The sequence below is a fragment of the Heterodontus francisci genome, chromosome 31 (genome assembly GCF_036365525.1).
Source record: "Heterodontus francisci isolate sHetFra1 chromosome 31, sHetFra1.hap1, whole genome shotgun sequence".
Classification (NCBI taxonomy): domain Eukaryota; kingdom Metazoa; phylum Chordata; class Chondrichthyes; order Heterodontiformes; family Heterodontidae; genus Heterodontus; species Heterodontus francisci.
In genome coordinates this window covers 32,924,139-32,951,678 of record NC_090401.1, presented here as the reverse complement: position 1 = coordinate 32,951,678, position 27,540 = coordinate 32,924,139, and the positions used below count along the sequence as shown (strand labels likewise).

Below are 27,540 nucleotides of genomic sequence, written 5' to 3'. Positions count from 1 at the left end.
TAGATGTGATTTTTCCTAGCTTGGATTTTCCTCCTCTTAACAGGTGGATTGGCAGGCTCAGGTGGGAAATGGGGCTTTATTCCAGATCCCTGCCCACTTTAGCCACTATTTAATTTTCCAGTGTCATTTCTAGCAGATGACAGTAATGCCCACTCTAAGTTGGGTGAGCATATATAAACAAGACAGTTATTAGTTACACACAGTGGGTTAATTTGTTCCATTGTCATTACTATCTCATGCATGCTGAGCTGTAATCACATCGGTGTACAATGGTTACCTGGGGTTGTTCAGCGCACGATAAAAGGTGGAAGTAAATTTAAAGATCCAAGCAGGTATTGCAAAGCTTTGCAGAATAGACATTGCTCAATAATTTTGGATTTTTTTTTTATTTCTGCCCGCTACTGTACTGTCTGTCTTTTCTGCTGTTTGCTGTTGCCCACTCCTTCAGACAAGAGACAAGTAGCTTTCCTATTGGCAATTCCCCTCCACCATTACTTCCTGGGGGAAGAGCAGGAGGGGAATGAGTTGTTGAGTTTGGCGGCCTGCCATTTGTCACCAGTCCCTTCCAGCTTTTATGGGTTGCCTTCTTGAAGAAAGAATGTATACAGAGCGAATAACCTTTTCTTCCTGTGACTTGCAGTAAAATCCAGGTATTACCATGGGTGTGCAGCAAGCAGCTATGTTCCATGCATGCAAGTGTGGCAGGGCAGGACTTGCAGCCACTAACACTGACTCCACTGTATTTTCTAGGATCAGTTTAATTTGCATATTGTGCACAAGCTCAAAGCATTCTAAATATCTCTGACTGGGAGCCCACTTGAGAGTGGTAAACAATGTGCTTCTGTATGACTTACAGGTGTAAGCTGAGGGTATGAAGGCTGCATTACCTCATGGGCATTGCTGTAAGCTACTCCAACACTTTAAAAGAGTGAGGGGAAGTTGGTTATAAGGGGGAGACTTGCACAGAGTTGTGCATTTAGGCAGGTGTGGCAGGGCCATTAAACTTTGAGGCGTTGAATGGCTGTAAAAGGCAACAAAACATTTGACAATATCTTTTCTTTTATTCTTACATGGAATGTGAATGTCGCTGGCCAGGCCAGCATTTGTTGCCCATCCCTAATTGCTCTTGAGAAAGTGCTGGTGAGCCTCTTCTTGAACTGCTGCAGTCCATCTGATATAGGTACAGCCGCAATGCTGTTAGGAAGGGAGTTCCAGGTTTTTGAGCCAGCGACACTGAAGGAAGGGCGATACAGATCTAAGTCAGGATGATGTGTGACTTGGAGGGGAACTTGCAGGTGGTGGTGTTCTCATGCATTTGCAGCCCTTGTTCTTCTAGGTGGTTGAGGGTTTGGAAGGTGCTGTCAAAGGAGGCTTGCTGAGTTGCTGCAGTGCATCTTGTATATGGTACACACTGCTGCCACTGATCGTCTGTGGTGGAGGGAGTGAATGTTTAAGGTAGTGGATGGGGTGCCAATCAAGCGGGCTGCTTTGTCCTGGATGGTGTTGAGCTTCTTGAGTGTTGTTGGAGCTGCACTCATCCAGGCAAGTGGAGAGTATTCCATCACACTCATGACTTGTGCCTTGTAGATGGTGGACAGACTTTGGGGATTTAGGAGATGAATTGCTTGCCGCAGAATTCCCAGCCTCTGAACTGCTCCTGTAGCCACAGTATTTATATGACTAGTCCATTTAAGTTTCTGGACAATGGTATCCCCCAGGATGTTGATAGTGGGGAATTCAGTGATGGTATAGCCGTTGAATGCCAAGGAGAGATGATTCGATTCTCCCTTGTTGGAGACGGTCATTGCCTGGCACTTATGTGGCGTGAATGTTGTCCAGGTCTTGCTGCATATGGACACGAACTGCTTCAGTATCTGAAGAGTCACGAATGATGCTGAACATCATGCAATCATCAGAGAACATCTCCACTTCTGACCTTATGATGGAGGAAAGTTCATTGACAAAGCGGCTGATGGTCGGGCCTAGGACACTACCCTGAGGAACTCCTGCAGCAAATGTCCTGTGGTTTAGATGATTTTAATAATCAGTTGTGGAGCTCTGGTTCCTGAAAGCTTATAATGTTAGGAAGAAATAAATATGAATGGTTTGGTGCTAGTTTTATTTGCTTGGAAATGTTCTGGTGGTTCCCGCAGTGTAGCTTTCAACTTTCCCTCCTCATTCTACCTTTCTTTTTTTCTGCTTTTTTTGAGATATACATTTTTCTGGCTTTCCTTCCTTGTTGCTGTGATTTCCTTCTGCTGAGAGTTTCTTTAACCCCTACTTTGAAAAATTGAACCACAGATACACACAGAAGGTAAGAGCAAATCTCTTCAAGTATAAATCGTGATAAGGGACTGCAGGGAATGGATGAGAATAATATGCAATATTGTGAGTCATAAGAGCTGAAAGGCTGTATTTCTTTTTGAATAATAGGCATGAGCCAAAGTGTGCAATAATGCTTTTCTTATTTACCTTCAGACAAGAGCACACTATGGGTCACCTCTGTATACAATATCACTCAACTTATTAAAGTACCAATGTGGAGTGCCAAAACTATGCAGCACGTTTTTCACAACATGACAGCCAAATTTATTTGGAGATTAATTTGAAATATTTATATATTGCCTTGTGGTAAGGGGTGAAAGAAGATATGGAACTAAGTGTTTCAGTTTAGAAATAAACTGATGAGGATCTAATTCCGAAATCATTAAAACCCTGGAACATTTATTAACAACATTGAATGATGGGAACAACACAAAATTCTTATTGGGGTTCCTATTCGTTGCACTCCACAAAATGTATAACAATTGAGAACTATGATTGTAAACTTCATCTAATTACTTAATTTTTGAAACCGCAGCCAGTATAAAGAATAAAGAACAGTACGGCACAGGAACGGGCCATTTGGCCCTCCAAGCCATCGCCGATCTGCCTAATCTAGAACCTTCTGCACTTCCGGGGACCGTATCCTTCTATTCCCATCCTATTCATGTATTTGTCAAGATGCCTCTTAAATGTCGCTATCGTACCTGCTTCCACCACCTCCCCTGGCAGCAAGTTCCAGGCACTCACCACCCTCTGTGTAAAGAACTTGCCTCGCACATCCCCTCTAAACTTTGCCCCTCGCACATTAAACCTATGTCCCCTCGTAATTGACTCTTCCACCCTGGGAAAAACCTTCTGACTATCCACTCTGTCCATGCCGCTCATAACTTTGTAAACCTCTATCATGTCGCCTCTCCACCTCCGTCGTTCCAGTGAAAACAATCCGAGTTTATCCACCCTCTCCATAAGTGGATAATAACTGATAATCACTACACTTGGAGGCTTAAGGGCTGACAATGAATACTGATTTCCCCACAAACGATAATGCTGATGTTGTGTAGCAGGATGCTAAACAAGCAGTTTACCTTAAATTAGGACCCATATCATTTCTGATAATCCAGGTTGGCAGTCTAGTAGCCGTAGAAACTGGGGCTCAGGTAATTGCATCCATACCTTTTTGCTGTAGTTGCATTGCTTCTCCCTTAGTTTTCTCTTCTCTCTTCACCTCCTATTCTTCAGGCAGTAATTTCATGCTGGGATATTATCTAACACATTCTAGAAGGCCGCCAATGCATCATTTAATTGGTCATTCTGCAAGGTGGTCAGGTTCCTTAGGTTTTTCATCTATAAAATGTGTCCCCGCTGAGCCCGAGACAGTCAACCACTTTATGTCCTCTTAGATGGACTTTTCAGCAAAGGTTACCAGGTAGAAATCATTCGAAACATTAGCTGATTTCATGGCAGGAGATCAATTGCGGGACCTTCACTTACCTCCTTAGCTGAGATCAATTAGTACAGTCTGGAGATTGAATTTGGGACCCATCTGGTCCTTATGGTTCTAAATCACACCATGTGCTGCACTTATCCACTGATGTATTAAAAACTCTTAAAGGATCCCGGGTGGTATATCTACACATGAGAAATAAACAGGGATGAAAAATTGTCCCATAAACAACACTGCAACAATACCATTTTGGAACAACGTGGTGATGGTCATTTGAAAGCTTAAAATACTAAATTAATGTAAATAAGTTTATTTTTAGTGTGGGGAAGAATACTGCTTTCACACAAGGGGATATATTTTCCTTCATTCACCAATGTTAGCATGTGTGAAAAAGTGGAAGACTATTTTATACTCATATCAACTTTTTCACTAACATAACAAATGGAAGAAAATATCGTACAGGAATTCTGAGTTGTTCTCCTCAACTGCTGCTGCCAAACTCCAATGAGTGTATGGGAAAGTGAAAGTAGATCAGCAAATTAGTCTTTTTACAGTGTGAATGTAAAGTTCATGCTACCAATCAGAAAAATGCTGAGCTCCATAGATTCATTTGCAGGAATTAAATTGAGTTTGTTTTTCCATTATATCATTATGACATTAAAAACAATCACTTTGATTATTTGTTCTAACATTATGCTTCTGCTTCCTATAGGTGTCCTTTGTGGCTCACATTGCAGGCGGTCTAGCTGGAATGACCATTGGCTATGTGATTTTCAGCTGCTATGACCAGAAACTCTTAAAGGATCCCAGATTTTGGGCTTCAATTTTGGCGTATATTGCCTGCATAGTGTTTGCTATCATATTCAACATCTTCCTATCTCCTGCTCCTTAAACAATGGGGGTGGCAGCGGTGGGGTGGGAAATGGATTGGTCATGATGAATTTTTTTAATGTAGAGTAAGGGTACACACTATTTTTATTCATTTCATGGGATGTGGGCATCACTGGTAAGGCAAGCATTTGTTGCCCATCCCTAATTGCCCTTGAGAAGGTGCTGGTGAGCTGCTTTCTTGAACCGTTACAGTCTATCTGGTATTCATTGAACACGGATGACAAGAAGCACATCACAACTCCTGAAGGGCATTTGGAACAATCATTTCCCACAAGCTTCTTAACATTACACAATGACAGTGATCTATTTGTAACACTTTGCCACTGGCTTTACTTGTAGAGAAAACTTTTATTCATCATCATCACATAACACTTTGTGTTTTGACTTGAATTTGGAGAAAGAGATGAATGAGTGGAGAATTGATTTGTTTTTTAGGTTAAGTTGCATGGTGTTGAAAATGTGACTTATCTTTAAATTATTCTATTTTTTTTTGTGCTGAGGTGCTATAAGGCTTTATCAATCCTGGTATTGAAATTTCAATCTCTAGTGTACTCAAATAGTCACACTTTTAAAGGGAAGAGCAGAAAACTGAATTCTATAACCAATGTAACCAGATTGGATTAACTGGGATTAATTGAGTAAATATCTCAAATTTGGCCTTATTCTCATACTTGAAACGAAACATCAAGGGCTGAATTTCCACACCTCACTGAGTCGGGAACAGAGGTGGACAGGACCCAAAAATACTGGTGCTGGTTGGCGTGCCAGTTTTCCAATGCCGTTCCTGAGGCAGGCAGGTAATCAGGCTTGTTAAGAGCCTTGTTAAACACACTGAAAGGAAGCTAACTGGTTTAGCCTCCAGTTTCCTGACTCGGCGGGGACAGTTGAACTGCCTGGAGGTGGGCATCAAGTAACAGGCTGAAGGGCCAGTGCTTCAGGAAGGACTACATGCCCTCTCTGCCTGCCTGAATGCAGGTGCAGCGAAAGGCTACTATGAGAGGGATTTTGCCCCCCCACACACCCACACCCCCCACACACCCCCACCCCCCCCCCCCCCCACATCCCCAAGCCCCAACAGTGTGACCTGGCTGCTTTTTCCGTTTTTTTATTTAAGTTTTCAAAAACGTTGGTGAGACGGCACTTCCATGTTGAAGCACGCTGTCAGTTACTTACCATCCATTGCAGGCTACTGCTCCACACAAACTGGAAAGCCTCTGATTGGCCTTCAAGCTTTGAGAACCCACCCACCATCCTGACTTGGACAGGGAACCTGTCTCCATGCAAATTAAGGGGGCGGCTCCATGAGAATCCTGCTCAGTGAATTCTCTCCCGGGGGCAGGTTCAGGACTTGGAAACAGTCCTGACTCCTGTTTCCTGCCTGAACATGAAAATTCAGCCCCAAGTGCACTTGCAGGACATAATTCTGCAGCTACTACATTAATAGAATTACCATAGGTTGAAAATTACTTGCCAATTTTGTTTAGAAGCAGCCAAAAGACAATTCTAGAGAAGAATTTATGATGATAATGGGTGTTGTCTTTTTTGACAGCCAATAATGAGGCCTGTATAGGAGGTTTACTTGCCTAATGCTATTCTGACTGCAGGTGACAGGTAATTCTGCTAAATTGCTTTTCTGGCAAGAATCTTTGGTGGCTGAACACACATACCAGGAATTCGGGCATATATCCACTATGTTGCAAAGTATTATTTTCTATCTATTAATATTAATGGGTGAAAAAGTTTGGGGCACGCACTCCACAATTCTGGAGATATGCTAGCAGTGGACAAAGCTCAGGCCAGATAGGCAGATTTGCTAAATGATCCTTATTTACAATGTGGCATACACCTTCTCTTGTTCACAGTGATGTTATAGGGTGTGTTATGAATCGTAGAAGGTAGAGATTAAATGTATTTTAAATATTAACAGTTGTTATCCACATTTTCGAATTAGCTCAAAGGTTGTATGAAGGCTTATCCAGGGTCCCCTAACTACATTAATGCGATGTAAAGTTTGATTTCACACATTAAATATTATAGCCTTTACAATCAGTGTTTAAATGTTTGGAATGAGAAGAATTCCATTCTGAAAGCAACAGGGCACAAAGTGCTGCAAGGCCTCCAACTATCCTACATGTCACACAGGATATAGTTGATAGGAGGGAAATATCGAAACTGTTACATTTACTGATACATGTGAGTATGTAGGTAGAAAATTCAATTGCTTGTTTAACAAGAGTTGCTCCTGTGGAGAGAAGTGAAGGAAGCTAAAATTTTGTTTTGCATTAAGAAAAAAAAAGATGCAGCGATGTGTATTTTATTTTTATCAATCGAATAAAATTACTTAGAAAATGCAAGTAAAACCTGTGATCATCTCTACATGATGACCTACCTCCTTTACATATGTTCCAGAAATACATCAATGAATCATATTTGAATCATAATTAAATCTGTGTTGTCATGCCATCTGCTTACAAAGTCTGACCCAAATATAGCCATTCTTGACAAGTTTCACTATACTGACAGCAAAAATACCAGACAGTATCTTTTCAATTGTGTGGGATTGTTAGAGTGCACATAGATATATTGTGAACCAGTGACACTCAGTAAAAGCCTAGGGTGGAATGACAAACGCAAAGTAAATTGCAGATGTTCTTCAGACATGCTGACCTAAATCGGAAACAGTAGCTCTTGTTACACAACCTTATTTATTTTTGTCCTTAGTATATCATCATTTATTGTCAGTGTGGTGATATAATCACTGTATGGATTCAACCTTCTGCATCTTGATGAGGCTATAGTGTATGCCACAGGCAGCTATGTGCCAGGGAAAGAGAAAGAGAGTTGCGAAATTCCAGAATTGAGCTTATAGGAACTGATGGCCTGAACCTTGAGTTTAAGCACATGCACTCACCTTGCTTTTGCAGATGTTAGTTACTAAATTTGCTGTTTTTATTCATTCTATTTGTCAAATTCATACAGTGTTTTTAAAATTCTTTAAAATGTAATGTATTTCAAGCAACATAACTTTTATAATTGTTTAGGATAAATCTTAATAATTTTCATATTTTTGAGAATTTTAAAATTTGTTACACTTTTAAAGGGTTTTTCTGTCTTTTTGTTGTTAAATGTTTAGCGGTAAAAATGTTTTAAAATGTGTTAGTTACTGACCTGAATGTCAGGTGGTCAGCCATTTAGGACATTGTATTTAACCAGTCTTGATCTGCCATTTAGTACTCATAACAACTTTGCCAAATGCACCTTTGTTCCCAGCAACAGCCTGGGCCAAATGTGTGATGCAATTTTGCGTTAGTCGTTTTTTTTTCTGTCGGAATAAATCGAGCCACATTTTGGTTTTAGACTGCCTAGTGTGCTCCAGTCCAGTTCAGATTCTCTTCTAAAAATCTCGACTGTATCTTATACATCTGATTTATTTTGTAACCATTTTGATGCCATTTTTTGTATGTTAATATATGGAAAAATCCAAATTGATTATCCTGTACTTATTTTTTAGTAAATAAATCAAATTAATGAGGGACTATGCTCTCTAAATGATGAATGAGTAGTGTATTTTGTTTTGCACAGATTTTATTGTATTCTTATCTAGCTTTGGATCCACTCTATTATCCAGATACAATAATGGAATTCTTACTGCATTAATTATCGTCTTAAAAAATATTTTATTACCTTTACCTTGTTAAAAATGTAGCATAATGGTTATGTAACTGGACTGGTAATCCAGAAGCCTATACTAATGATCTGGAGGCAGGAGTTCAAATCCCACCACAGCAGCTGAGGAATTTAAATTGAGTTCATTAAATACATCTGGAATAATAAGCTAGTATCAGTAATGGTGATCTTGAAACTACTGGATTGTTGCAAAAACCCAATCACATTTACTAATGTCCTTTAGGGAAGGAAATTTGCCATCCTTACCCAGTCTGGCCTAAAAGTAACTTCAGACCCACAGCAACGTTGACTCTTAACTGCCCTCTGAAATGGCCTAGCAAGTCACTCAGTTGTATTCAGGAAGGTGACTCACCACCATCTTCTCAAGGGCAATTAGGGATGGACAATAAATGCATCTTGAAATGGGCAAATAATTGTCAGCGACGCCAACATCCTATGATAAAAAAGTATTAGCTGATATTTAGGTGCACCTTCACACTGAGTACATCTGTCAGCGGCAAAATGAGGTAAGGCATGATTGAGATTGTGAATTCTTGTAAAAGTTGTACAAAAGTTTGTGTGTATGCAGTTTCATTTGGGCATTGTATTTGATCATTAGCATCTCCACAATTCCAATTGTCACCTCATCTTCAGTGGTTTAAAATAATCAATGTTGTTATGGATCTCTGATTTTCCACTTGACCAGGAAATTCAGACCTGACTTTTTTGTGACATGAGAAATTGTGCTCTCTTCCTTTTGATTTGATTTATAATCCATTAGTACTTATGAAAACTGTACAGTTTAGATAAAGAATCTTTTCATGCTCAGTTGCATTTGTGAAATGATTTACTTCATTAGTATCACATCATTCCTCTTACATGGATGCAGTTTTTTCACCTATTAGTATATACTGCAGCATTGTCAACACTTTTAGTACTACAGTATTTTGAAAAGTAAGCCCTTCTACCTCTTGAAAATAATAAATGATAGTGAACAAAGGATAGATAAGATTCTTGATATTATACTTAGATTCAGATACCTGAAAAGTTGTTCACCAAACTGCAAGCTACATTGTTAGCACATCATTTTGGAATGTTGTCCAGGGTTTCTGAAGAAAGCAAGCCCAAAGATGCCCCATCACTAACTCCCTGATCCCCTTCCAGTTCAACTGCAATATTCTGGATAGGTGCTGTACAGGAGCATAGTGCAGGCCGAACACCTTTTATCTGGCCAAGTGGATGGGCAGATGATTCATTCCCAGGCCTTGCCCAATATTACTTTTTGGGGGGTGCAAAAGCAGCAGATGGTATTACTTTGCATAGTTTTCACCTTTTTGTAGAAATCACTAAACACATGAAACGACCTTCCCCTGACAGTGTTATTAAGAAGGGGAAGGTTGAGTTCTCCTTGAAATAGAAGTGACTGTAATGATTGTCTTAATTTAGCCAGTGATCGAAACATCAATGACATCTAGTTAAATATAGCAAGATTGATTTTTTTTTCACATAGAATTTTCCATTAGTTTGAGGACATACCATGAGTTGTTTGTGTAGCAGTATAAAATTTTGTTGCTTCGGAATCAGAACTTTAAAAAACAATAATGTGACAACTGTGCTTGCACATAGTTGAATGTCATAATTCAAAATATTGAGATTATTCTTATTTTTACTTTCTATTACGTTTGAAATGGAAACAAATGTCTACTAACCAGGATCATTTTGATGTGTATAGTCTACTTCATTTCAGGCACCTTTGATCTAAATGCAGATTTTGTTTATTATTCAGGCCTTTAATTTTTTTCTTTCTGTGCAGTTCAATATGTTTTAGTTGTAACTTACTTTGGCCGGGATCATTCGACCTGTGGATGAAAAGGCTATTTTGACAGTACTCTGCTGAAACCACATGTAATTGCCACCAAACCATGATCTGCATTTTTTGCATTCGCACAGGTACCGTAATTTACTGCTGATGGCAAGTTATCCATCTGTGGAAAGTTGGTTGTGATTATGTAAATGAACAGTTTAATTCAAAATCACCCACAGAGATATCATAGATTCCAATGGGTGTAAGTGCAAGCATATGACATGGAAAATCATTATTTTAATACATGGATGCTTCTTGGCCTAGTTAATCAGTTTATTGAAAGTTAAGAGGAAATTATTGGCTCCACAAACAAATTGCTAACAGTTACTAGACATCAGTATCTAGCCTGAAGTAGCTCCAAAATAAAATTAATAAGCTTTAATTAATTAAGTAGGTGCTGAGGCATACAGAAATGTTTCAAAATAGTGGCATATTTAAATAAAAAAAATCTATGATGGAAGGACAACTATGAAGATGTAGCACAGGGAAAAATTACTGTTGGCTACTGAAAAGAGCAGCAAACTCAGAAGGAGAAAGAGAGTGCATCCATCAATCCCTTGAATTCTGATGTTAATTTTAGGTATTACAAACTATATCACAAGATCAATATGGATGAAGAAAGCTCATTTTCCCATTTTAGTTCATCCATCCTGATCAAAACTACAAAGGTAGGTTTTCTTCTATGGCTGATTGAGAGGAAGCATCTGTCTTTGTTTTTCCTCTTTCAATCTATTTGCATAGCCCACAGAAACATCTGGTAGGCCACATGCCTTGGGCTGTGTGCCTCATAGTTATGAAGAAAATCAATTCACATCAACATGCCTCTCAGCCTGTGCTCTGAGCCACTCAGATCAAGGCCTGAGACTACCAACTTTAGCTCATAGGGCTCAATGAAGGTGCATCTTTCAAATCATAGGAGATTTGGTCTCTGAGTGCTTGCACTGTGAGGGTGTGAATGATGAACCGTGCGGTGTTTACACTGTGAGGGTGTGGGTTACGAACCATGCAGTGTTTGCACTGTGAGGGTATGAACCGTACAGTGTTTACATTGTGAAAATTTGGGTTATGAACCATGCAGTGTTTGCATTGTGAGGGTGAGGGTATGAACCGTGCAGTGTTTACATTGTGAAAATTTGGGTTATGAACCATGCAGTGTTTGCATTGTGAGGGTGAGGGTATGAACCGTGCAGTGTTTACATTGTGAGGGTGAGGGTATGAACCGTGCAGTGTTTGCACTGTGATGGTGTTGGGTTATGAGCCATGCAGTGTTTGCACTGTGAGGGTGAGGGTATGAACAGTGCAGTGTTTGCATTGTGAGGGTGAGGGTATGAACCGTGCAGTGTTTGCACTGTGATGGTGTTGGGTTATGAGCCATGTAGTGTTTGCACTCTGAAGGTATGAACCGTACAGTGTTTACACTGTGAAATTTGGGTTATGAACTGTGCAGTATTTGCACTGTGAAGATATGAACCATGCAGTGTTTGCACTGAGAGTTTGGGTTATGAATCGTGCAGTGTTTGCACTGTGAGGGTGTGGGTTATGAACCATGCATGTATATTAGATGATAGGTTAGAGACAGGATCTGTATGTGGTGAGACCCTAGGCACAAGTGGCCTGCAGACAAAAAGGGTGCAAGGATAGCGCAGGTGCCAACTCACTGGAGGTCTCACACAATGGTTCCACTGCAGAGGACTCAGATGAGCTCTTCAATGGGGCAGCCTACAGTAGAATGCTGATGGGTATGTACAATGAAATGCTTGGTACATTGGGAAGCCTGCTAGAAATCCAGCGGTCAATGCCAAGGAGTAACTTGCCACATGACTTTACCCAGAGCTTGGAGCCCCTCCCTTCCAGCATGGAAATGGTGGCCCACTCCATTAGCACACGTGATGCAGTGTCTGATGGCCAATCTCGCAGCTTCTATTGCAGCACAAGCAGAAGCCACCCATTGTCCAAATATTGCAGTGGAAGCTTAGACTGCTGTTATGCAAGCTCAGCTTGCTGCCATTGTGGCTGTGGATTATAGCATGAAAAGGGGATTGCAGGGTGTTACAGCAGTACAGCAATCTGTCCTCTAACAGGTTACTAAAATTGCTGAGGCACTGCCCCCAGGGGAATGGCAGTGGCTCCATGGAGCACAAACATGCTGCACTCTCAGGAAGACAGCATTCATCCTCCCAGTCCAGCCCTGCCACTCCACCAATGCCCTTGTTATTGCCAGTCAGGCAGCCAGCCCAGACTGCTGCAGCCCATACTGAGATGGTGCAGTCTGCAGCTGGGCCTTCCTGGTCCAGAGCTGCTCAAGATCACCCTGCAAGTTTCCTCCACAGTTGTCTCTTCCAATGAAAGTTAGCAGCTTTCCACCAGCCATGCTGTAGCCACTGGGGTAGCACTTCGCAGGAGCGCTAGGAAAGACAAAAACAAACAGAAAACAGACACTATGGGAAAGCACAAGAATAGTTAGTGGACGTCTTGTATGCATTTTAGCATGATATTATTTATAAATTCAATTTGGAATGTTTGTTTTGTGGTAAATCTTATTTTTGCATTGTGGCCTCGTGGATACTGTGATGGTTAATGACAGAAGGAAGGTAAGTTATGGGACTGTTGGTAAATGAGGAATTGGGGTTGCAGTTACTGGTATCACAGTCAGATATGTTCTTCATGAAACCCCGGGCAGAAAGATTCTGTTTAGATTGTCTCCTTCCTTCCTCTTCCTCCTTTATCTTCTTCATTTTCCTTCTTCTGCTCCTGCTCTTCAACTGCTCGTCTTGATTTTAAAATTCTCATCCTTGTTTTCAAATCCCTCCATGGCCATGCTCCTTCCTATCTCTATAATTGCCTCCAGCCTCACAACCCAACAAGATATCTGCGCTCCTCTGATTCTGGTCTCTTGTGCATCCATGATTTTAATCACTGCACCATTGGTGGCTGCACCTCCAATTGCATAGGCCCCAAGCTGTAGAAAACCCTCCCTACACCTCTGCGCCTCGCTGGCTCTACCTCGTTTTTCGCCTTTAAGACACTCCTTAAAACCTCTTTCACCAAGCTTTTAGTCATCTGACCTAATATCTCCTTTTGTGGCTCGGTGTCATACTTTGTTGTATAATGCTCCTGTAAAGCTGACCATGAGCAATCCAGGGTAATAATTAACTGGGGGAAGGCTAACCTCAATGGGGTAAGAATGGAACTGGGGTGAATAAATTGGAGTCAAAAGCTGGCAGGAAACTAGTAGATGAACAATGGGCTACCTTCAAAGAAGAGATAGTTCGAGCACAGTCAAGGTATGTTCCCGCGAAAGGGAAAAGTAAGGCAAACAAATCCAGAGCTCCCTGGATGACAAAAGAGGTAGAGATTAAGATAAAGAAGAAAAAGTGTGCTTATAACAGATGCCAGGTAGAAAATACTATTGAGAAACAGGCTGAATATAGAAGGTCCAGAGTGGAAGTGAACTAGCAAATAAGAGAAGCAAAGAGAGAGCATGAAAAGAGACTGGCAGCTAGCATTAAAGGAAATCCCAAAGTTTTCTACAGGCATATAAATAGTAAACGGGTGGTAAAAGGAGGAGTGGGGCTGATTAGGGACAAGAAAGGGGATTTACACATGGAGGCAGAGGGCATAGCCGAGGTATTAAATGAATGCTTTGCATCTGTCTTTACCAAGGAAGAAGAAGCAACCCAGGCAATGTTGAAAGAGGAGGTAAGTCAGGCACTAGAGGGGTTTAAAATTGATAAAGAAGTATTAGATAGGCTGTCTGTACTTAAAGTAAATAAAGCACCAGGGCCGGATGAGATGCATCCAAGGATACTGAGGGAAGTGAGGGTGGAAATCGCAGAGGCATTGACCATAATTTTTCAGTCTTCCTTAAATTCAGGGGTGGTGCCAGAGGACTGGAGAATTGCAAATGTTACACCCTTGTTCAAAAAAGGGTGTAAAGATAAGCCTAGCAATTAGAGGCTAGTCAGTTTAACTTTGGTGGTGGGAAAACGTCTAGAAAAAATAATTAGGGACAAAATTAATAGTCACATGGACAAATGTGAGTTAATTAAGGAAAGCCAGCATGGATTTCTTAAGGGAAAATCATGTTTAACTAGCTTGCTGGAGTATTTTGAGGAGGTAACAGAGAGGGTTGATGAGGGCAATGCTGTTGATGTGGCGTACATGGACTTTCAAAAGGCATTTGATACAGTGCCACACAACAGACTTGTGAGCAAACTTGTAGCTCATGGAATAAAAGGGATGGTAGCAACATGGATACGAAATTGGCCGAGTGACAGGAAACAAAGAGTAGTGGTTAATGGATGTTTTTCGGGCTGGAGAAAGGTTTGTAGTGGAGTTCCCCAGGGATCAGTGTTGGGACCCTTGCTTTTCTTGATCAATACTAATGACCTAGACCTTGGCGCATAGGGTATAATTTCAAAGTTTGCAGATCATATGAAACTTGGAAGCACTGTGAACTGTGAGGAGGATAGTGTAGAACTTCAAAAGGACATAGATAAGTTGGTGGAATGGGCAGACAGGTGGTAGATGAAGTTCAATGCAGAGAAATGTGAAGTGATTCATTTTGGTAGGAAGAACATGGAGAGACAATATAGAATAAAGGGTACAATTCTAAAGGGGGTGCAGGAGCAGAGGGACCTAGGTGTATATGTGCATAAGTCATTGAAGTTGGCAGGACAGGTTGAGAGAGCGGTTAATAAAGCATACAGTACCCTGACCTTTATTAATAGGGGCATAGAGTACAAGAGCAAGGAAGTTATATTGAACTTGTATAAGACAGTAGTTCGGCCTCAGCTGGAGTATTGCGTCCAGTTCTGGGCGCTGCACCTGAGTAAAGGCGTGAGGGCATTGGAGAGAGTACAGAAAAGATTCACGAGAATGATTCCAGGGATGGGGAATTTCGGTTATGAAGATAGATTTGGGGCGGCACAGCAGTTAGCACTGCAGCCTCACAGCTCCAGGTTTGATTGTGGGTACTGCCTGTGTGGAGTTTGCAAGTTCTCCCTGTGACTGCATGGGGTTCCACCGGGTGCTCCGGTTTCCTCCCACAGCCAAAGACTTGCAGGTTTAGGTAAATTGGCCGTTGTAAATTGCCTATAGTGTAGGTAGGTGGTAGGGGAATTGAGGGGATGTGGTAGGGAATATGGGATTAATGTAGGATTAGTATAAATGGAACGTTGATGGTTGGCACAGACTCGGTGGGCCGAAGGGCCTGTTTCAGTACTGTATCTCTAAATAAATAAATAGATTGGAGATTGGGGGAGTTAGGACTGTTTTCTCTGGAGAAGAGAAGGCTGAGAGGTGATTTGATGAGGTATTCAAAATCATGAGGGGTCTGGACAGAGTCGACAGAGAGAAACTGTTCCCACTTATGAAAGGATCAAGAGCAAGAGGGGAAAGATTTAAAGTATTTGGTAAGGGAAGCAAAAGTGACACGAGGAAAAACTTTTTCACACAGCGAGTGGTTAAGGTCTGGAATGCTCTGCCTGAGAACGTGGTGGAGGCAGGTTCAATTGAAGCATTCAAGAGGGAATTGGACAGTTATATGAAAAGGAAGAATGTGCAGGATTATGGGGAGAAGCAGGGGAATTGAACTGAGGGAATTGCTCTTTCAGAGAGCCAGTGTGGACACAATGGGCCGAATGACCTCCTTCTGTGCTGTAACGATGATGCGAGACATTTTATTATGTTAGAGGCACTATATAAATATAAGTTGTTGTTGTACAGTTTCTGGCAAGGGCTGTTCCCTCAGGATGGGGAGGTTATGCAGCACCCAGCAGATCACCATGCGTTTTGACACGAGCTCTGCCGAGTACTGTGGGTCTCCTCCAGAGCACTCCAGGCAGCAGAACTATAGTTTCAGCAAGCCAATGGTCTGCTCGATCACATTTCCTGTGGCAGAATGGCTTTGTAAGTATGCATGCTGTGCACATGTACATGGGCCATCAGCCATGTCATCAGCAGATAGCCCTTGTCACCCAATGGCCGCCCTTTGGTTTGCAGAGGTGGCTGAAATGCAGCTGGCACAGCAGACTGCAGCAGATTGAAAGCATCATGACTGCTGCCAGGATACTGGGCATTGACCTGCATGATCTGTTGCCTGTGGTAATGCACCAGCTGGATATTGAAGGAGTGGAATGCCTTATGGTTCTGGTGCCTGCAAAGTGATGTGTCTGCAGTCAGTGGCATCCTGGACCATGGAAAAGCCGGCAATCCTAGTTGAAGCCACATGTTCACTCTGCCTGCTTGTGTCTGGTAAGAGAGAATGAAATGTGGATAGCTCTGATCAAGTAGCAAGCCTCAGTGACCTCCTTTGCATAACATGCACACTGGGGAGATGTTGCTAATATCCAGATGGAAGGAGCCAGGTGAATAAAAGTTCATCACCACAATCACCTTCACAGCCACTGACAATGCTGTCCTTGCCTGGTCTGAGGTTGTAGTTGTGGCTGCAGCAAATGGCAGATTTCAGTGAGGTTGTCCTTACTGAAGCACAAACATCTCACACATTGTTGCTCACTGAAGTTCAGGTAGGGGAATTCTTCCCTCTACACCCTAGGTGGATATGGCCTCCTGTTGAGAGCCCTTCTCCCACTCCTCCTCTTCCCTCTTCCGGCAGCTTGTCCTGCTCTGCATTGCCTCTGCTCATTGTCCAAGTCAGGCTGTATTCCAAGGGGGATTGCTACTAATGCACCCATGCCTGGGAGCAACTGGTTTGTGCAGATGCCTTGAAGTCAGCAACAAGTCCTTCAGCACCTGCCACACCACTCCCTGTAGACCTTTGCAACTTGAACAACTATAGAAAGCACTAAACGCTTGTAGAGTTGTAGAAACAGCCAGAGGAAATCAACCAGCAACTAACCAATAAGTTGCTGATAACCCCTTTCAATCGCACTGGTGGGGGAGGGCTTTCCTGCTTCTGAAGGTGTGTCCAGCTGTTTGAGTTACAGAGAGGGAATTAGTGAAACACTGAGCTCCAAAATGGCATAGCTGGCATCAAATCAGTGTTGCATGCTGATGAACATCATGATCTGCCCGCTCTGCATACTTCCAGTGGCCGTTCATTGTGTGCGTGCTAACGCCCTGGCTAATGTGGGACAGCCCCACACTGTGTGCACGCGTGCCCCAGACACCATGGGAGGAATGACATGCTCTCCCCCACAGTGGGTTCAGAGGTGGGGAGAGTATATAATCAGGCGGGTTGGTGGTGGGTGGATCCCGCCATCTTACTGCCTCCACCCAAATTACATCTGAGATCTGAGGTGGGAATGCCAGTGAACGGCCTTCCTGCCCCACCACCAATTGAGGCCCTTGCTTGTCGGCTCTGTTGGCGGGGGGGTGGGGGCGGGGCTGTCCCTCGTTAAAAGGCACATGGTGCCTGAACAAGGGATCGGAATCAGGAAAGGGGGGGCACTGAGAGCCAACCCCTGCAGTTGCTGCCGGCCCCCACCTCCCCCCCCCCCCACTGTGATCCCCACCCCATGAAATCCTCCCGTCCTGACTTACCTGTGGCCTGGTTCCAGAGCCTTGTGTGAGTGCTGTACTGGCAGCAGTCACTGTCTCCATAGTGGCGCGGCTCAGTTATAGAGCTGCCAACCTCTGGCCGACAGCTCTGAGCAACGGGACATCCATCGCTGGGGTCCTTGATTTAGCGGGCCTTCCCCAGAGGGGGCGACGTGTGGTCTCACTGGCGCTTTTGCTGGTGGTCGAGACCCCCATCGTCAAGACAAAATTCTGGTTCATTTTGGAGCTCTAAGGGCACTCATAGCATCCAGTAAGTGAGTCCCACCCCACTTAAAACTACTGGTTCTGATGGCAACATTCAGTATTGAATAGGAAATAATCACTGGCCCATCAAACCTGCACCTTGCACAACCAATTTATAATTTGTCATAAACACATTAAAGAAAGTCAACCCTCCTCATGTGTAGGAGCAGTATGTTTTTAAATGGAGCAAGAGACTATTCAGTTAACTGTGAAATGGGACGTGACCGATTGATTGGTTCCTGGCTGTAAAACACAAAATTATTGATCAGCTGTTTGCACCCACTCGACCCACATGACATGGTCCCCACAAAGCAAGCTTTGTCCTCTGCATGATTTCGTTACAAATGACTAATTTAATCTTGAAATCTATGTGTAATATTGGTTTTATATGAATGTAAATCCTTTCTTCTTTCCTTATCTGTTAAAATGTTTTAGTTTAATTCAATTTTGCATACAGCCAGATAGTATATCCTCCGGGCATCCCTGTTGGTAAGTACAGGGATGTTGATTTAGGTTATTCTCCTTGCAGTCACCACGCAATCTACTGCAAATTGATTTCTCTCTTGCTATAAATGCTATGCTGGCAGTAGCAGAGATCAGTGACACACACAAACACTATTTGGAATTACTTCAACATGTTCCCAGCTTGACAGCAGATCGCTGAAGCCAAAGCACAAATGTGGTTGGATTCTACAGCTCAGGTGTTTCAATGGATTTAACACAGGTCAGTTCTTCACTGTCTTGCACTCTGTACAACTGCACTCCTGTTACACACTGAAAATTGCGATCAAATTTCAAGAGTAATCACTACATTGAGACAATTATATAAAAATGCTGACATAGGCTAAAATGCCATTTTAGGAAAGAATAGCAAATAAAAGAAGAAATAGATTATTATAATGGTTATATTATGAACACTACAAATTTAGTAGTGTTTTGATATGAGAATGCAGTGTTTGTGGTAACTTCAACAATGTTATGCATATGATCAACAAGAAGAAAACATGCAGGAAAGGTCATATTTGTCAGTCATGCAATATGCTTAAAGCATAGAATTTCTAAAGAACTCATAATATATTTTCTATTTCTTGTTATTTTTTAAATCAATCTTTTTGGGCTGTGCAATAATTGCAGACAAAAGGGCCGCTTCCAAGACTAGGCACCTGATGCTCTGAAGCAGCTTCTTGGATAGAGCGTTGACCAATGGCCCACTGCTGATTCTACCTTTGACCTTTCTCCCTGGGCCCACTACTGATTCTACCTTTGACCTTCCTCCCTGGTCCCACTACTGATTTGCTTCGCGATCCACCCTGTACCCATTGCTGATTCTACCCCTGACCTTCCTCTCTGTGTCCACTGCTGATTCTACCCCTGACCTTCCTCCCTGTGCCCACTGCTGATTCTCTCCCCGACCCTTCCTGCACCTACTGTTGATTCTTTGCATGATCCTCCTTGTGGTCGCTGATGATTCCCTCCCCACCATCTCCAGGGAAGAGTTCCTGTAATGTTTCCAGCCCAACGAGGAAGGAAGGATCTGGTTCTGGAGAATGAGGTGGGTCAAATGGATCCAGTGAGGGAACATTTAGATGGCACTGACCATAGTATCATAAGGTTTCGGTTAGCTATGGAAAAGGACAAGGAGAAATCCAGAGTAAAAGCAATTAATTGGGGCAGGGTGAAAACAGATCTGTAAGCTAGTCAGTTCAACCTCAGTGGTGGGAAAGCTTTACGAAATAATAATAGGGGACAAATTAACAGTCACTTGGACAAATGTGGATTAAATAAGGAAAACCAGAACAGATTTGTTTTGGGCAAATTGTGTTTAACTAATTTGATTGAGTTTTTTGATGGAGGTAACAGAGAGGGTTGATGAGGGTAATGTGGTTGATGTGGTGTACGTGGACTTCCAAAAGAAATTTTATAAAGTGCCACATACCAGGTAAACTGGAATCAAAATGTAAAGGAACAATTGGCTGCCTTTAAAGAGGAGATGGTTCGGCTGCAGTTGAGGTACATTCCCATGAGAGGGAAAGGTAGGATAAACAAAGCCAGAGCTCCTTGGATGATGAAAGAGATAGAGAGTAAGATGAAGCAGAAGAACAAAAAACAGTGCATATGACAGATGTCGGGTTGATAATACAGGTGAAAAGCAGACTGGATATAGAACGTTCAGAGGGGAAGTGAAAAACAAATAAGAGATGCAAAGAGAGAGTATGCGAAGAGATTAGCAGCTAACACAAGAGGGAATCCAAAAGCCTTCTATGGGCATATAAATAGTAACAGGTTGGTAAAAGGAGGAGTGGGGATGATTAGAGATCTAAAGGGGGATTTACACATGGAGGCAGGGGGTATGACTGAGATACTAAATAAGTACTTTTCACCTGTCTTTACCAAGGAAGAAGATGCTGCCAAAGTCTTAATGAAAGAGGAGGTAGTTGAGACACAGAATGGGGTAAAAATTGATAAAGGGGTACTAGAAAATCTTGCTGTACTTAAAGTTGATAAGTCACCAGAACCGGATGAGATGCATTCGAGGATACTGAGGCAAAGGAGGGTAAAAATTGCAGAGGCACTGTCCATAATCTTCCAATCCTCCTTAGATACAGGGGTGGTGCCAGAGGACTGGAGGATTGCAAATGTTACATCCTTATTCAAAAAAGGGTGGAAGGATAAGCCCAGCAACTCAAGCCAGTCAGTTCAACCTTGGTGGTGGGAAAGCTTTTAGAAATGATAATCAGGGACAAAATTAACAGTCACTTGGTCAAGTGTGGATTAATTAAGGAAAGCCAAGATGGATTTGTTAAAGGCAAATCATGTTTAACTAACTTGACTGAGTTTTTTGATGAGGTAACAGAGAGAGTGGATGAGGGTAATGCGGTTAATATGGTGTACATGGACTTCCAAAAGGAATTTGATAAGTGCCGCATAACAGTCTTGTCAGCAAAGTTAAAATCCTTGGAATAAAAGGGACAGTAGCAGCATACGAGTTGGCTGAATGACGGGAAGCAAAGAGTAGTGGTGAACGGTTGTTTTTTGGACTGAAGGATGGTACATAGTGGGGTTTCCCTAGGGGTCAGTGTTAGGACCCCTGCTTTTCTTGATCTATATTAATGACCTTGACTTGGATGTGCAGGGCACAATTTCAAAATTTGCAGATGGCACAAAACTTGGAAGTATTGTGAACAGTGAAGAGGATGTAGACAGCCTGGTGGAATGGGCAGACATATGGCAGATGAAATTTAATGCAGACAAATGTGAAGTGATACATTTTGGTAGAAAGAATGAGGGGAGGCCATAAAAAATAAAAGATACAATTCTAAAGGTGGTGCAGGAGCAGAGGGACCTATGGGTATATGTGCACAAATCATTGAAGGTGCCAGGGCAGGTTGAGAAAGCAGTTAATAAGACATAAAGGATCACGGGGTTTATAAAGAGTACTAAAGGAAGGAAGTTATGGTGAATCTTTATAAAATGCTGGTTTGGCCTCGACTGGAGTATTGTGTCCAGTTCTGGACACCACAATTTAGGAAGGATGTGAAGACATTATAGAGAGTGCAGAAAATATTTACAAGAATGGTTCCAGGGGTGATGGACTTCAGTTACATGGATAGATTGCAGAAGCTGGGGCTGTTCTCCTTAGAAAAAGAAGATTGGGAGGAGATTTGATAGAGGTGTTCAAAATCATGAGGGGTCTGGGCAGGGTAGAAAGGGAGAAACTATTCCCATTCTTTGAAGGGTTGAGAAGAGGAGGACATCGATTTAAGGTGAATGGAAAAGAATCAAAGGTGACATGGGAAAAACTTTTTTTACACAGTGAATGGTTCAGATCTGGAATGCACTGCCTGAAAATGCGGTGGAGGCAGATTCAATCATGGCTTCAAAAGAGAATTGGATAATTATCAGAATAGAAATAATTGCAGGGCTTTTGGCAAAAGGTGGGTGAGTGGCTCTAGCTAAGATGCTCTTGCCGACACCTGGCCTGGGCATGATGGGCTGAATGGCCTTCTGTGCTGCAACCATTCAATGATTCTATGATTCTATGAAATGGCTGGTAGCAGGAAATCCTGGCCTGATTACGATAATTTTCAATTCCATGCCTCATTAAAATTTTGTCCTTTAACAAGGTGCTCGACTATTAAAATCCTAATTGGCATCATTATGGCAAACAATACTCCATCTGGCAGTGCCATAAGAATTTGTGGAGTCTGCTCTCAGCAAATGTGGCAGAATGTGACTGGCAGCACTGGGATTCCAATCAGACACAATTAGCCAGAAATCTACATGGGGAAATTCACAAAAGCAAAATACTGTGGATGCTGAAAATCTGAAATAAAAACAGAAAATGCTGGAAATATTCAGCAGGTCTGGCCGCATCTGTGGAGAGAGAAACAGAGTTAAGGTTTCAGACCTGTAACCTTACATCAGAACTAGAAAACTTAGAAATGTAATAGGTATTGAGCAAGTGAAAGGGGGCAGGTGGGAAGAAGAATAAAAGTGAAGGTCTGTGATAGGGTGAAGGGCAGGAGAGCTTAACTGATAAAAGGTTTCATGGTGCAAGGCCAAAGGGAGTGGTAATGGGACAAGTAAAGAAACAAAACATGTCTCTAGAGGAGGTGTGAATGGCAAGATCCTGAATAGCTGCTTTGCAAATGAAAAGTACAGGAAATGAGAAAAACAAGAAAAAAACAGCAAAGAAACACAAAACAAAATGGGGGCAGAGGTTATGATCTAAAATTGTTGAATTCCATGTTGGGTCCAGAAGGCTGTAAAGTGCCCAGTTGAAAGATGAGGTGCTATTTGTTGAGCTTGCATTGAGCTTCATTGGAACACTGCAGCAAGACAGAAAGGTCAGAGTGGGAGCAAGGTGAAGAATTAAAATGACGGGCGACCGGAAGCTTGGGGTCACACTTTCAGACTGCACTGAGGTGTTACACAAAGCGGTCACCCAGTCTGAATTTGGTCTCCCCAGTGTAGGGGAGACTACATGAGAAAAATCACACCTATCTATAATAAAATAAACACATCCTTTACTTTGAAGTTACAGGGAATCCCACTTGTGTGTAGATCTTCTTATGTACTTTTCCCCCATTGTTTCAGTCTCATGAACCTTCTGTTTCTTTCACACACAAGCCTGCTTAATGCTGTTCTTTTTTTGGTTCATGTCACTTGTGGCCTTTCCATCCTTTGATGAGATAACCTTTACCAAAATAAAAGTTGATCTTTAGTGTAATTATTATTCAGTGTGCATAAAGGAGGATTTATGAAGATAAATCAGGTTTTCGTATTAGATAAATACATCTTTAGAACAACTGCTTCAATATTAATCAAAGGTAATTGTTAGAAGAAAAATGCACCATACAGTGCAAATATTCACTCAATCCCCCCAGAGTCTGTGAAAAGAAATACTGATTAAAAATGAGCATGATTATCGATTTGTAATGTGATGGTTCAGTAGAGTCTAGATTATAGATTCCCAATATCGCTAATACATGCTTCACTTGTGAAATTCAACAAAATAGTTCATTCTGATGTTCATCCTGCATCTCTAGGGTATTTATTGGTAACAGGTACATTGAATAGACATTCAATAATGTAATGTTGTCAAGTACAGTATATAAAATATAGAATCTGCCAGTCTCCTTTGGGACCATTAAGTTACCTTTAGTTGAAATTAAGCACAGGAACAGCCCCTCAAGCCTGTTCTGTCATTCAATTAAATCATGACTGATCTGTATCTTAACTCCATCTACCTTCCTTGGTTCAATAACCCTTATTACCCTTGCGTAACAAACATCTAGCAATTTACAAGATATCAACATTGAACAAACTACCCAACTAAAATTGCAATGATTTCTGTTGTTAGGACTCTGTACTGAAATAAAGCACTGAGGATGGGCGACTGGAACTTCCTCGGAGGAATTTTGGAGGAAGTTCATGTCCACTCCACCATTGTTGGGAAAATATGGCTGACAATTCTTTTCATATTCCGCATGCTTGTTCTTGGAGTGGCTGCTGAAGACGTGTGGAATGATGAGCAATCGGAATTCATCTGTAACACAGACCAACCAGGCTGCAGAAACGTGTGCTATGACAAGGCTTTCCCAATCTCTCTCATACGATACTGGGTCTTGCAGGTAATCTTTGTGTCTTCGCCATCCCTAGTGTATATGGGCCATGCTCTGTATAGACTCAGAGCACTGGAGAAAGAAAGACAGAAGAAGAAAGTAGAGCTGAAAGGTGAACTGGAAGAGGCTGAGACAATGGTGGAAGACAGGCGTAGATTGGAGCGAGAATTAAGACAGTTGGAGCGCAGAAAATTAAACAAAGCACCACTGAGAGGGTCATTGCTACGTACATACGTCCTGCACATTCTCACCAGGTCTGTAGTTGAAGTAGGGTTTATGATGGGTCAGTTTTTGCTCTATGGACTCGAATTGGATCCTCTGTACAAATGTAAACGGCTCCCCTGCCCCAACATTGTTGATTGCTTTGTATCAAGACCCACTGAGAAGACCGTTTTCATGTTATTCATGTTGTGCATTGCAGCAGTTTCCTTGTTTTTAAACATTCTCGAAATCATTCATTTGGGCTGTAAGAAAATTGAAGTGGGACTTTTTGGATATTATCCCAAACTCAAAGAGGAAGTGGGAGATCTCTGCATAAACAAATCACAGAAGAACTCAAGTGTTCAGCAAATCTCAGTCTCCACATCTAGACACCCACAGACCATGATCCCTACTGCCCCCAGCAGTTACAATTTGTTATTTGAGAAACAAGCGGAGCCCACAATGTATCCAATATTTACACCACCCTCTGGGTTTAAACCCATCCAAGATGATCGGAAACAAAGTCATAAAGATGAGCAAGAGGAGCATCCAATGGCCAATCAATTTAATACACAGTTTAGCACAGCATCAAGCTGCAATGAAGGCCCCAAAAAATCAAATGGATCAGAGGTTCCCAGCCAAAGGAGTGAAGAACTTATTGAGCACTCCAACGCTGTCTCCCTGCCTGTTGGTGGTTCCACCCCAAACTCACATTCAGCTAGTCAGATGGAGCTGTCAACAGCCGGTATGTTATACCCGTCCCTTCACACATCATTCCCCGCAATTTCAGCCAGTACCAGTCGCAAACTACGCCGAGTCAGCGCCTCATTTAACTGCGCCACAGTGGTCGAGCGCAGCGGCTCTGCCACAGAATCTGAACCAAGTAACAAGGGAAGATCTGGCTTCAGTGCTACAAGGGTCCGGGCAGCTTCGAAAACGGATCTCAAACGGCCCAGAAGACCTGACACCCCCGATTCAATCTGTGAATCCAGCTCAGAGTCGAAGCATAGCGGAAACGGCGACAGTCCCCAGGCTCTCTCTCCCTCACGGAGAATGTCATTGGCAAGTAACGCCAGCGGCAGGCGTGCTCCCACCGATCTCCAGATATAAGCGTTAGTTTAATTAATACCTTTCCTCTGTTAAATACAAGAGTACATACTTGGATTTTAGTAAAGTGGGGTTGTTTTGTTTCAAATACTTGGGCTCACCTTTAGATCAGCAGTTATGTGCAACATGTCATATGAAAACATGACCAAGAAACAGACAGTGAATAAAGACTCGAATACCCCAAACAGATCTTTCTTTATTCGATGCCACGAAAACTAAGACTACTCTATGTACATAGACCATCAAACATTTTTTAAATTGAGAAACAAGAGTGAAGGGGCTGAAACCCGTAGTGCTGGACACCATCAAGATTTAAACAAACAGGTAAATTAGGAAATAGTGGTTAGGTAATGCTGAGCTAGGGGTTTAAAAGTCTGTTGATTGTAGCCAAACAAAAGACTGAGGGAACTAAAAAGTTCCACAGCTTTGAGGTCCTGAGAGAATGGATTAAAGTAGGTGAGTGCAATGTCATGGATCTTGATTGCTGCAGATTGAACCATCCTCTGCTGTCAATACAAGTTTAAAAATAAATGAAACATGAAACAGGTATTGGCAACAGCGAGTATACAGATTGAAAATTGATAAAGTAGATAATGTAGTTCTGTTATATGATTCTGAACTTCTGTAGGACATACATTCTGCTACGACCTTTCCAGCTACTTGGTACTGTTATTGTACAGATCTGGACCTGTGAAGGTACAAGCAGCAGTATCAAAAAACGAGTTAGACGGATAAAGTATTTTAATTTTCATATTATTGGGATAATATCAAGAAAGGGATAGTTATATAGTTTGTTTATTTACTGATAAGTACCATGGAGGAAAACCATTTGGCCCATCTTATTTCAGCCATCCAGAGAGACGCTGATGTTTTTCCATTGTTTCTTAAATAATTCCAGGGCACTACGCTATCTGGCTGTTCATTCCACATGTTGATCACTTTTTGTGTGACGAATTTCCTGGTATCAGTCAAAAAATTACCTTTTCCTACTTTGAAGCTGTATTCCCTTATTCTACTCTCGCACCTTAATTCAAAATAATATTTCAGGTTAACTTTCTCTATACCCTTAATGATTTTATTTACGCATTGTAAGGGCTAATCTCAGACACCTCCTTGCCAAGCTGAAAAGCCCCAAGCCTATCTGATCTTTCCTCATATCTCAGACCCCTGATATTGGGGGCCAGGAATGTGGCTCTTCTGCGCACTGCTTCCAGTGCTTGCAACCAGAACTAGACATAGTATTCATTCACAGTATTCATGTTGCAGTCTGAACACAGCATTATACAGTTTGATCGTTACCTCCTTTGACTCATAATCTACTATATTGGATATGCATTAGATTTATTGATTGCTTCTGTGCATTGGTTGGATATATTTCATTCTGAGTCTACAAAGTCTCCTAGGGCTGCTTTCAGTTTCATCCTTAGCTATTTCAACGCCATTTACTGGAGTATACATGATGTCTATTTTTCCTCTCTACATGAAGCACATTATGGGCTGCATTGTATTTTGTGAAAAAAAATGTGCGGGCTGTGCGCTGACGTGCTCATTATAATATGCAGGGTGGCCACCCCCTCCCCCAGGGCGGCCGAACCCCCCTCCCCATCACGTGGCGGGGGTGGCCTCGGCAACGCTGTCAATGGCGTCGCTTGTTTCTGCGTAGGCGCTGGCGCCATTTTTAAAGGGCTTCCAGGCCTGCGTTGACAGATGAAAGTTAACCCCGCACCCCCAACTGCAACAAAAAATAAAGTTTGACCCATCCTGCCACAATTACACCAGATAAGCCCCGATTACCCCTTTTCCATCCAATATACACTAAGTACAGAGTTGACCCCTTTCATCCCCCCAACTGACCTAAGTGCAGAGTTCAACCCTTTCCTGCCATCACTACATTGACAATGCAGAGTTAACATCCCCCCCCCCCCCCCAACTTCACTACAAATGGATGGGAAGTGCTGGTAAGATCACACCGGCTTCCAATTAAATGTATTTAAATAAGTGATTTTAATATTCAAATTCAGGTCCTGCCACAGAGCGGCAGATGTGCTGCCACGGAGCTTCCCCACTGCCGGGAAGATTGGGTCTGGCATTCCCGGCGTTGGGTTCTGTGGTGGGCTGCTGCTGCTCCGATCTTCCGGCCCCATTCCCTT

General features: G+C 42.3%; 2 protein-coding genes across 8 annotated transcripts in view; both read left to right on the top strand.

Annotated features, from left to right (window-relative positions):
- The window catches only part of rhbdl2 (rhomboid, veinlet-like 2 (Drosophila)), an 85,243-nt gene extending 77,031 nt beyond the window's left edge, over nucleotides 1-8,212 (top strand). For all 7 annotated transcript variants that reach the window (XM_068011246.1, XM_068011242.1, XM_068011241.1 and 4 more), the window contains one exon: nucleotides 4,482-8,212. In XM_068011246.1, the coding sequence (XP_067867347.1) occupies nucleotides 4,482-4,661 (180 nt within the window). In that variant the 3' untranslated portion in view covers nucleotides 4,662-8,212. The remainder of the gene's footprint in view (nucleotides 1-4,481) is intronic.
- Nucleotides 8,213-23,848: 15,636 nt separating this feature from the next.
- Nucleotides 23,849-25,393, top strand: gja9a (gap junction protein alpha 9a). Its single transcript, XM_068010913.1, has one exon. The coding sequence runs from the start codon at nucleotides 23,849-23,851 to the stop codon at nucleotides 25,391-25,393; it is 1,545 nt and encodes a 514-aa protein (XP_067867014.1).
- The last annotated feature ends 2,147 nt before the right edge of the window (nucleotides 25,394-27,540 follow it).

Excerpts from the sequence above, each read along its gene's own strand:
- gja9a (XM_068010913.1), top strand. The coding sequence starts at position 23,849 with ATGGGCGACTGGAACTTCCTCGGAGGAATTTTGGAGGAAGTTCATGTC.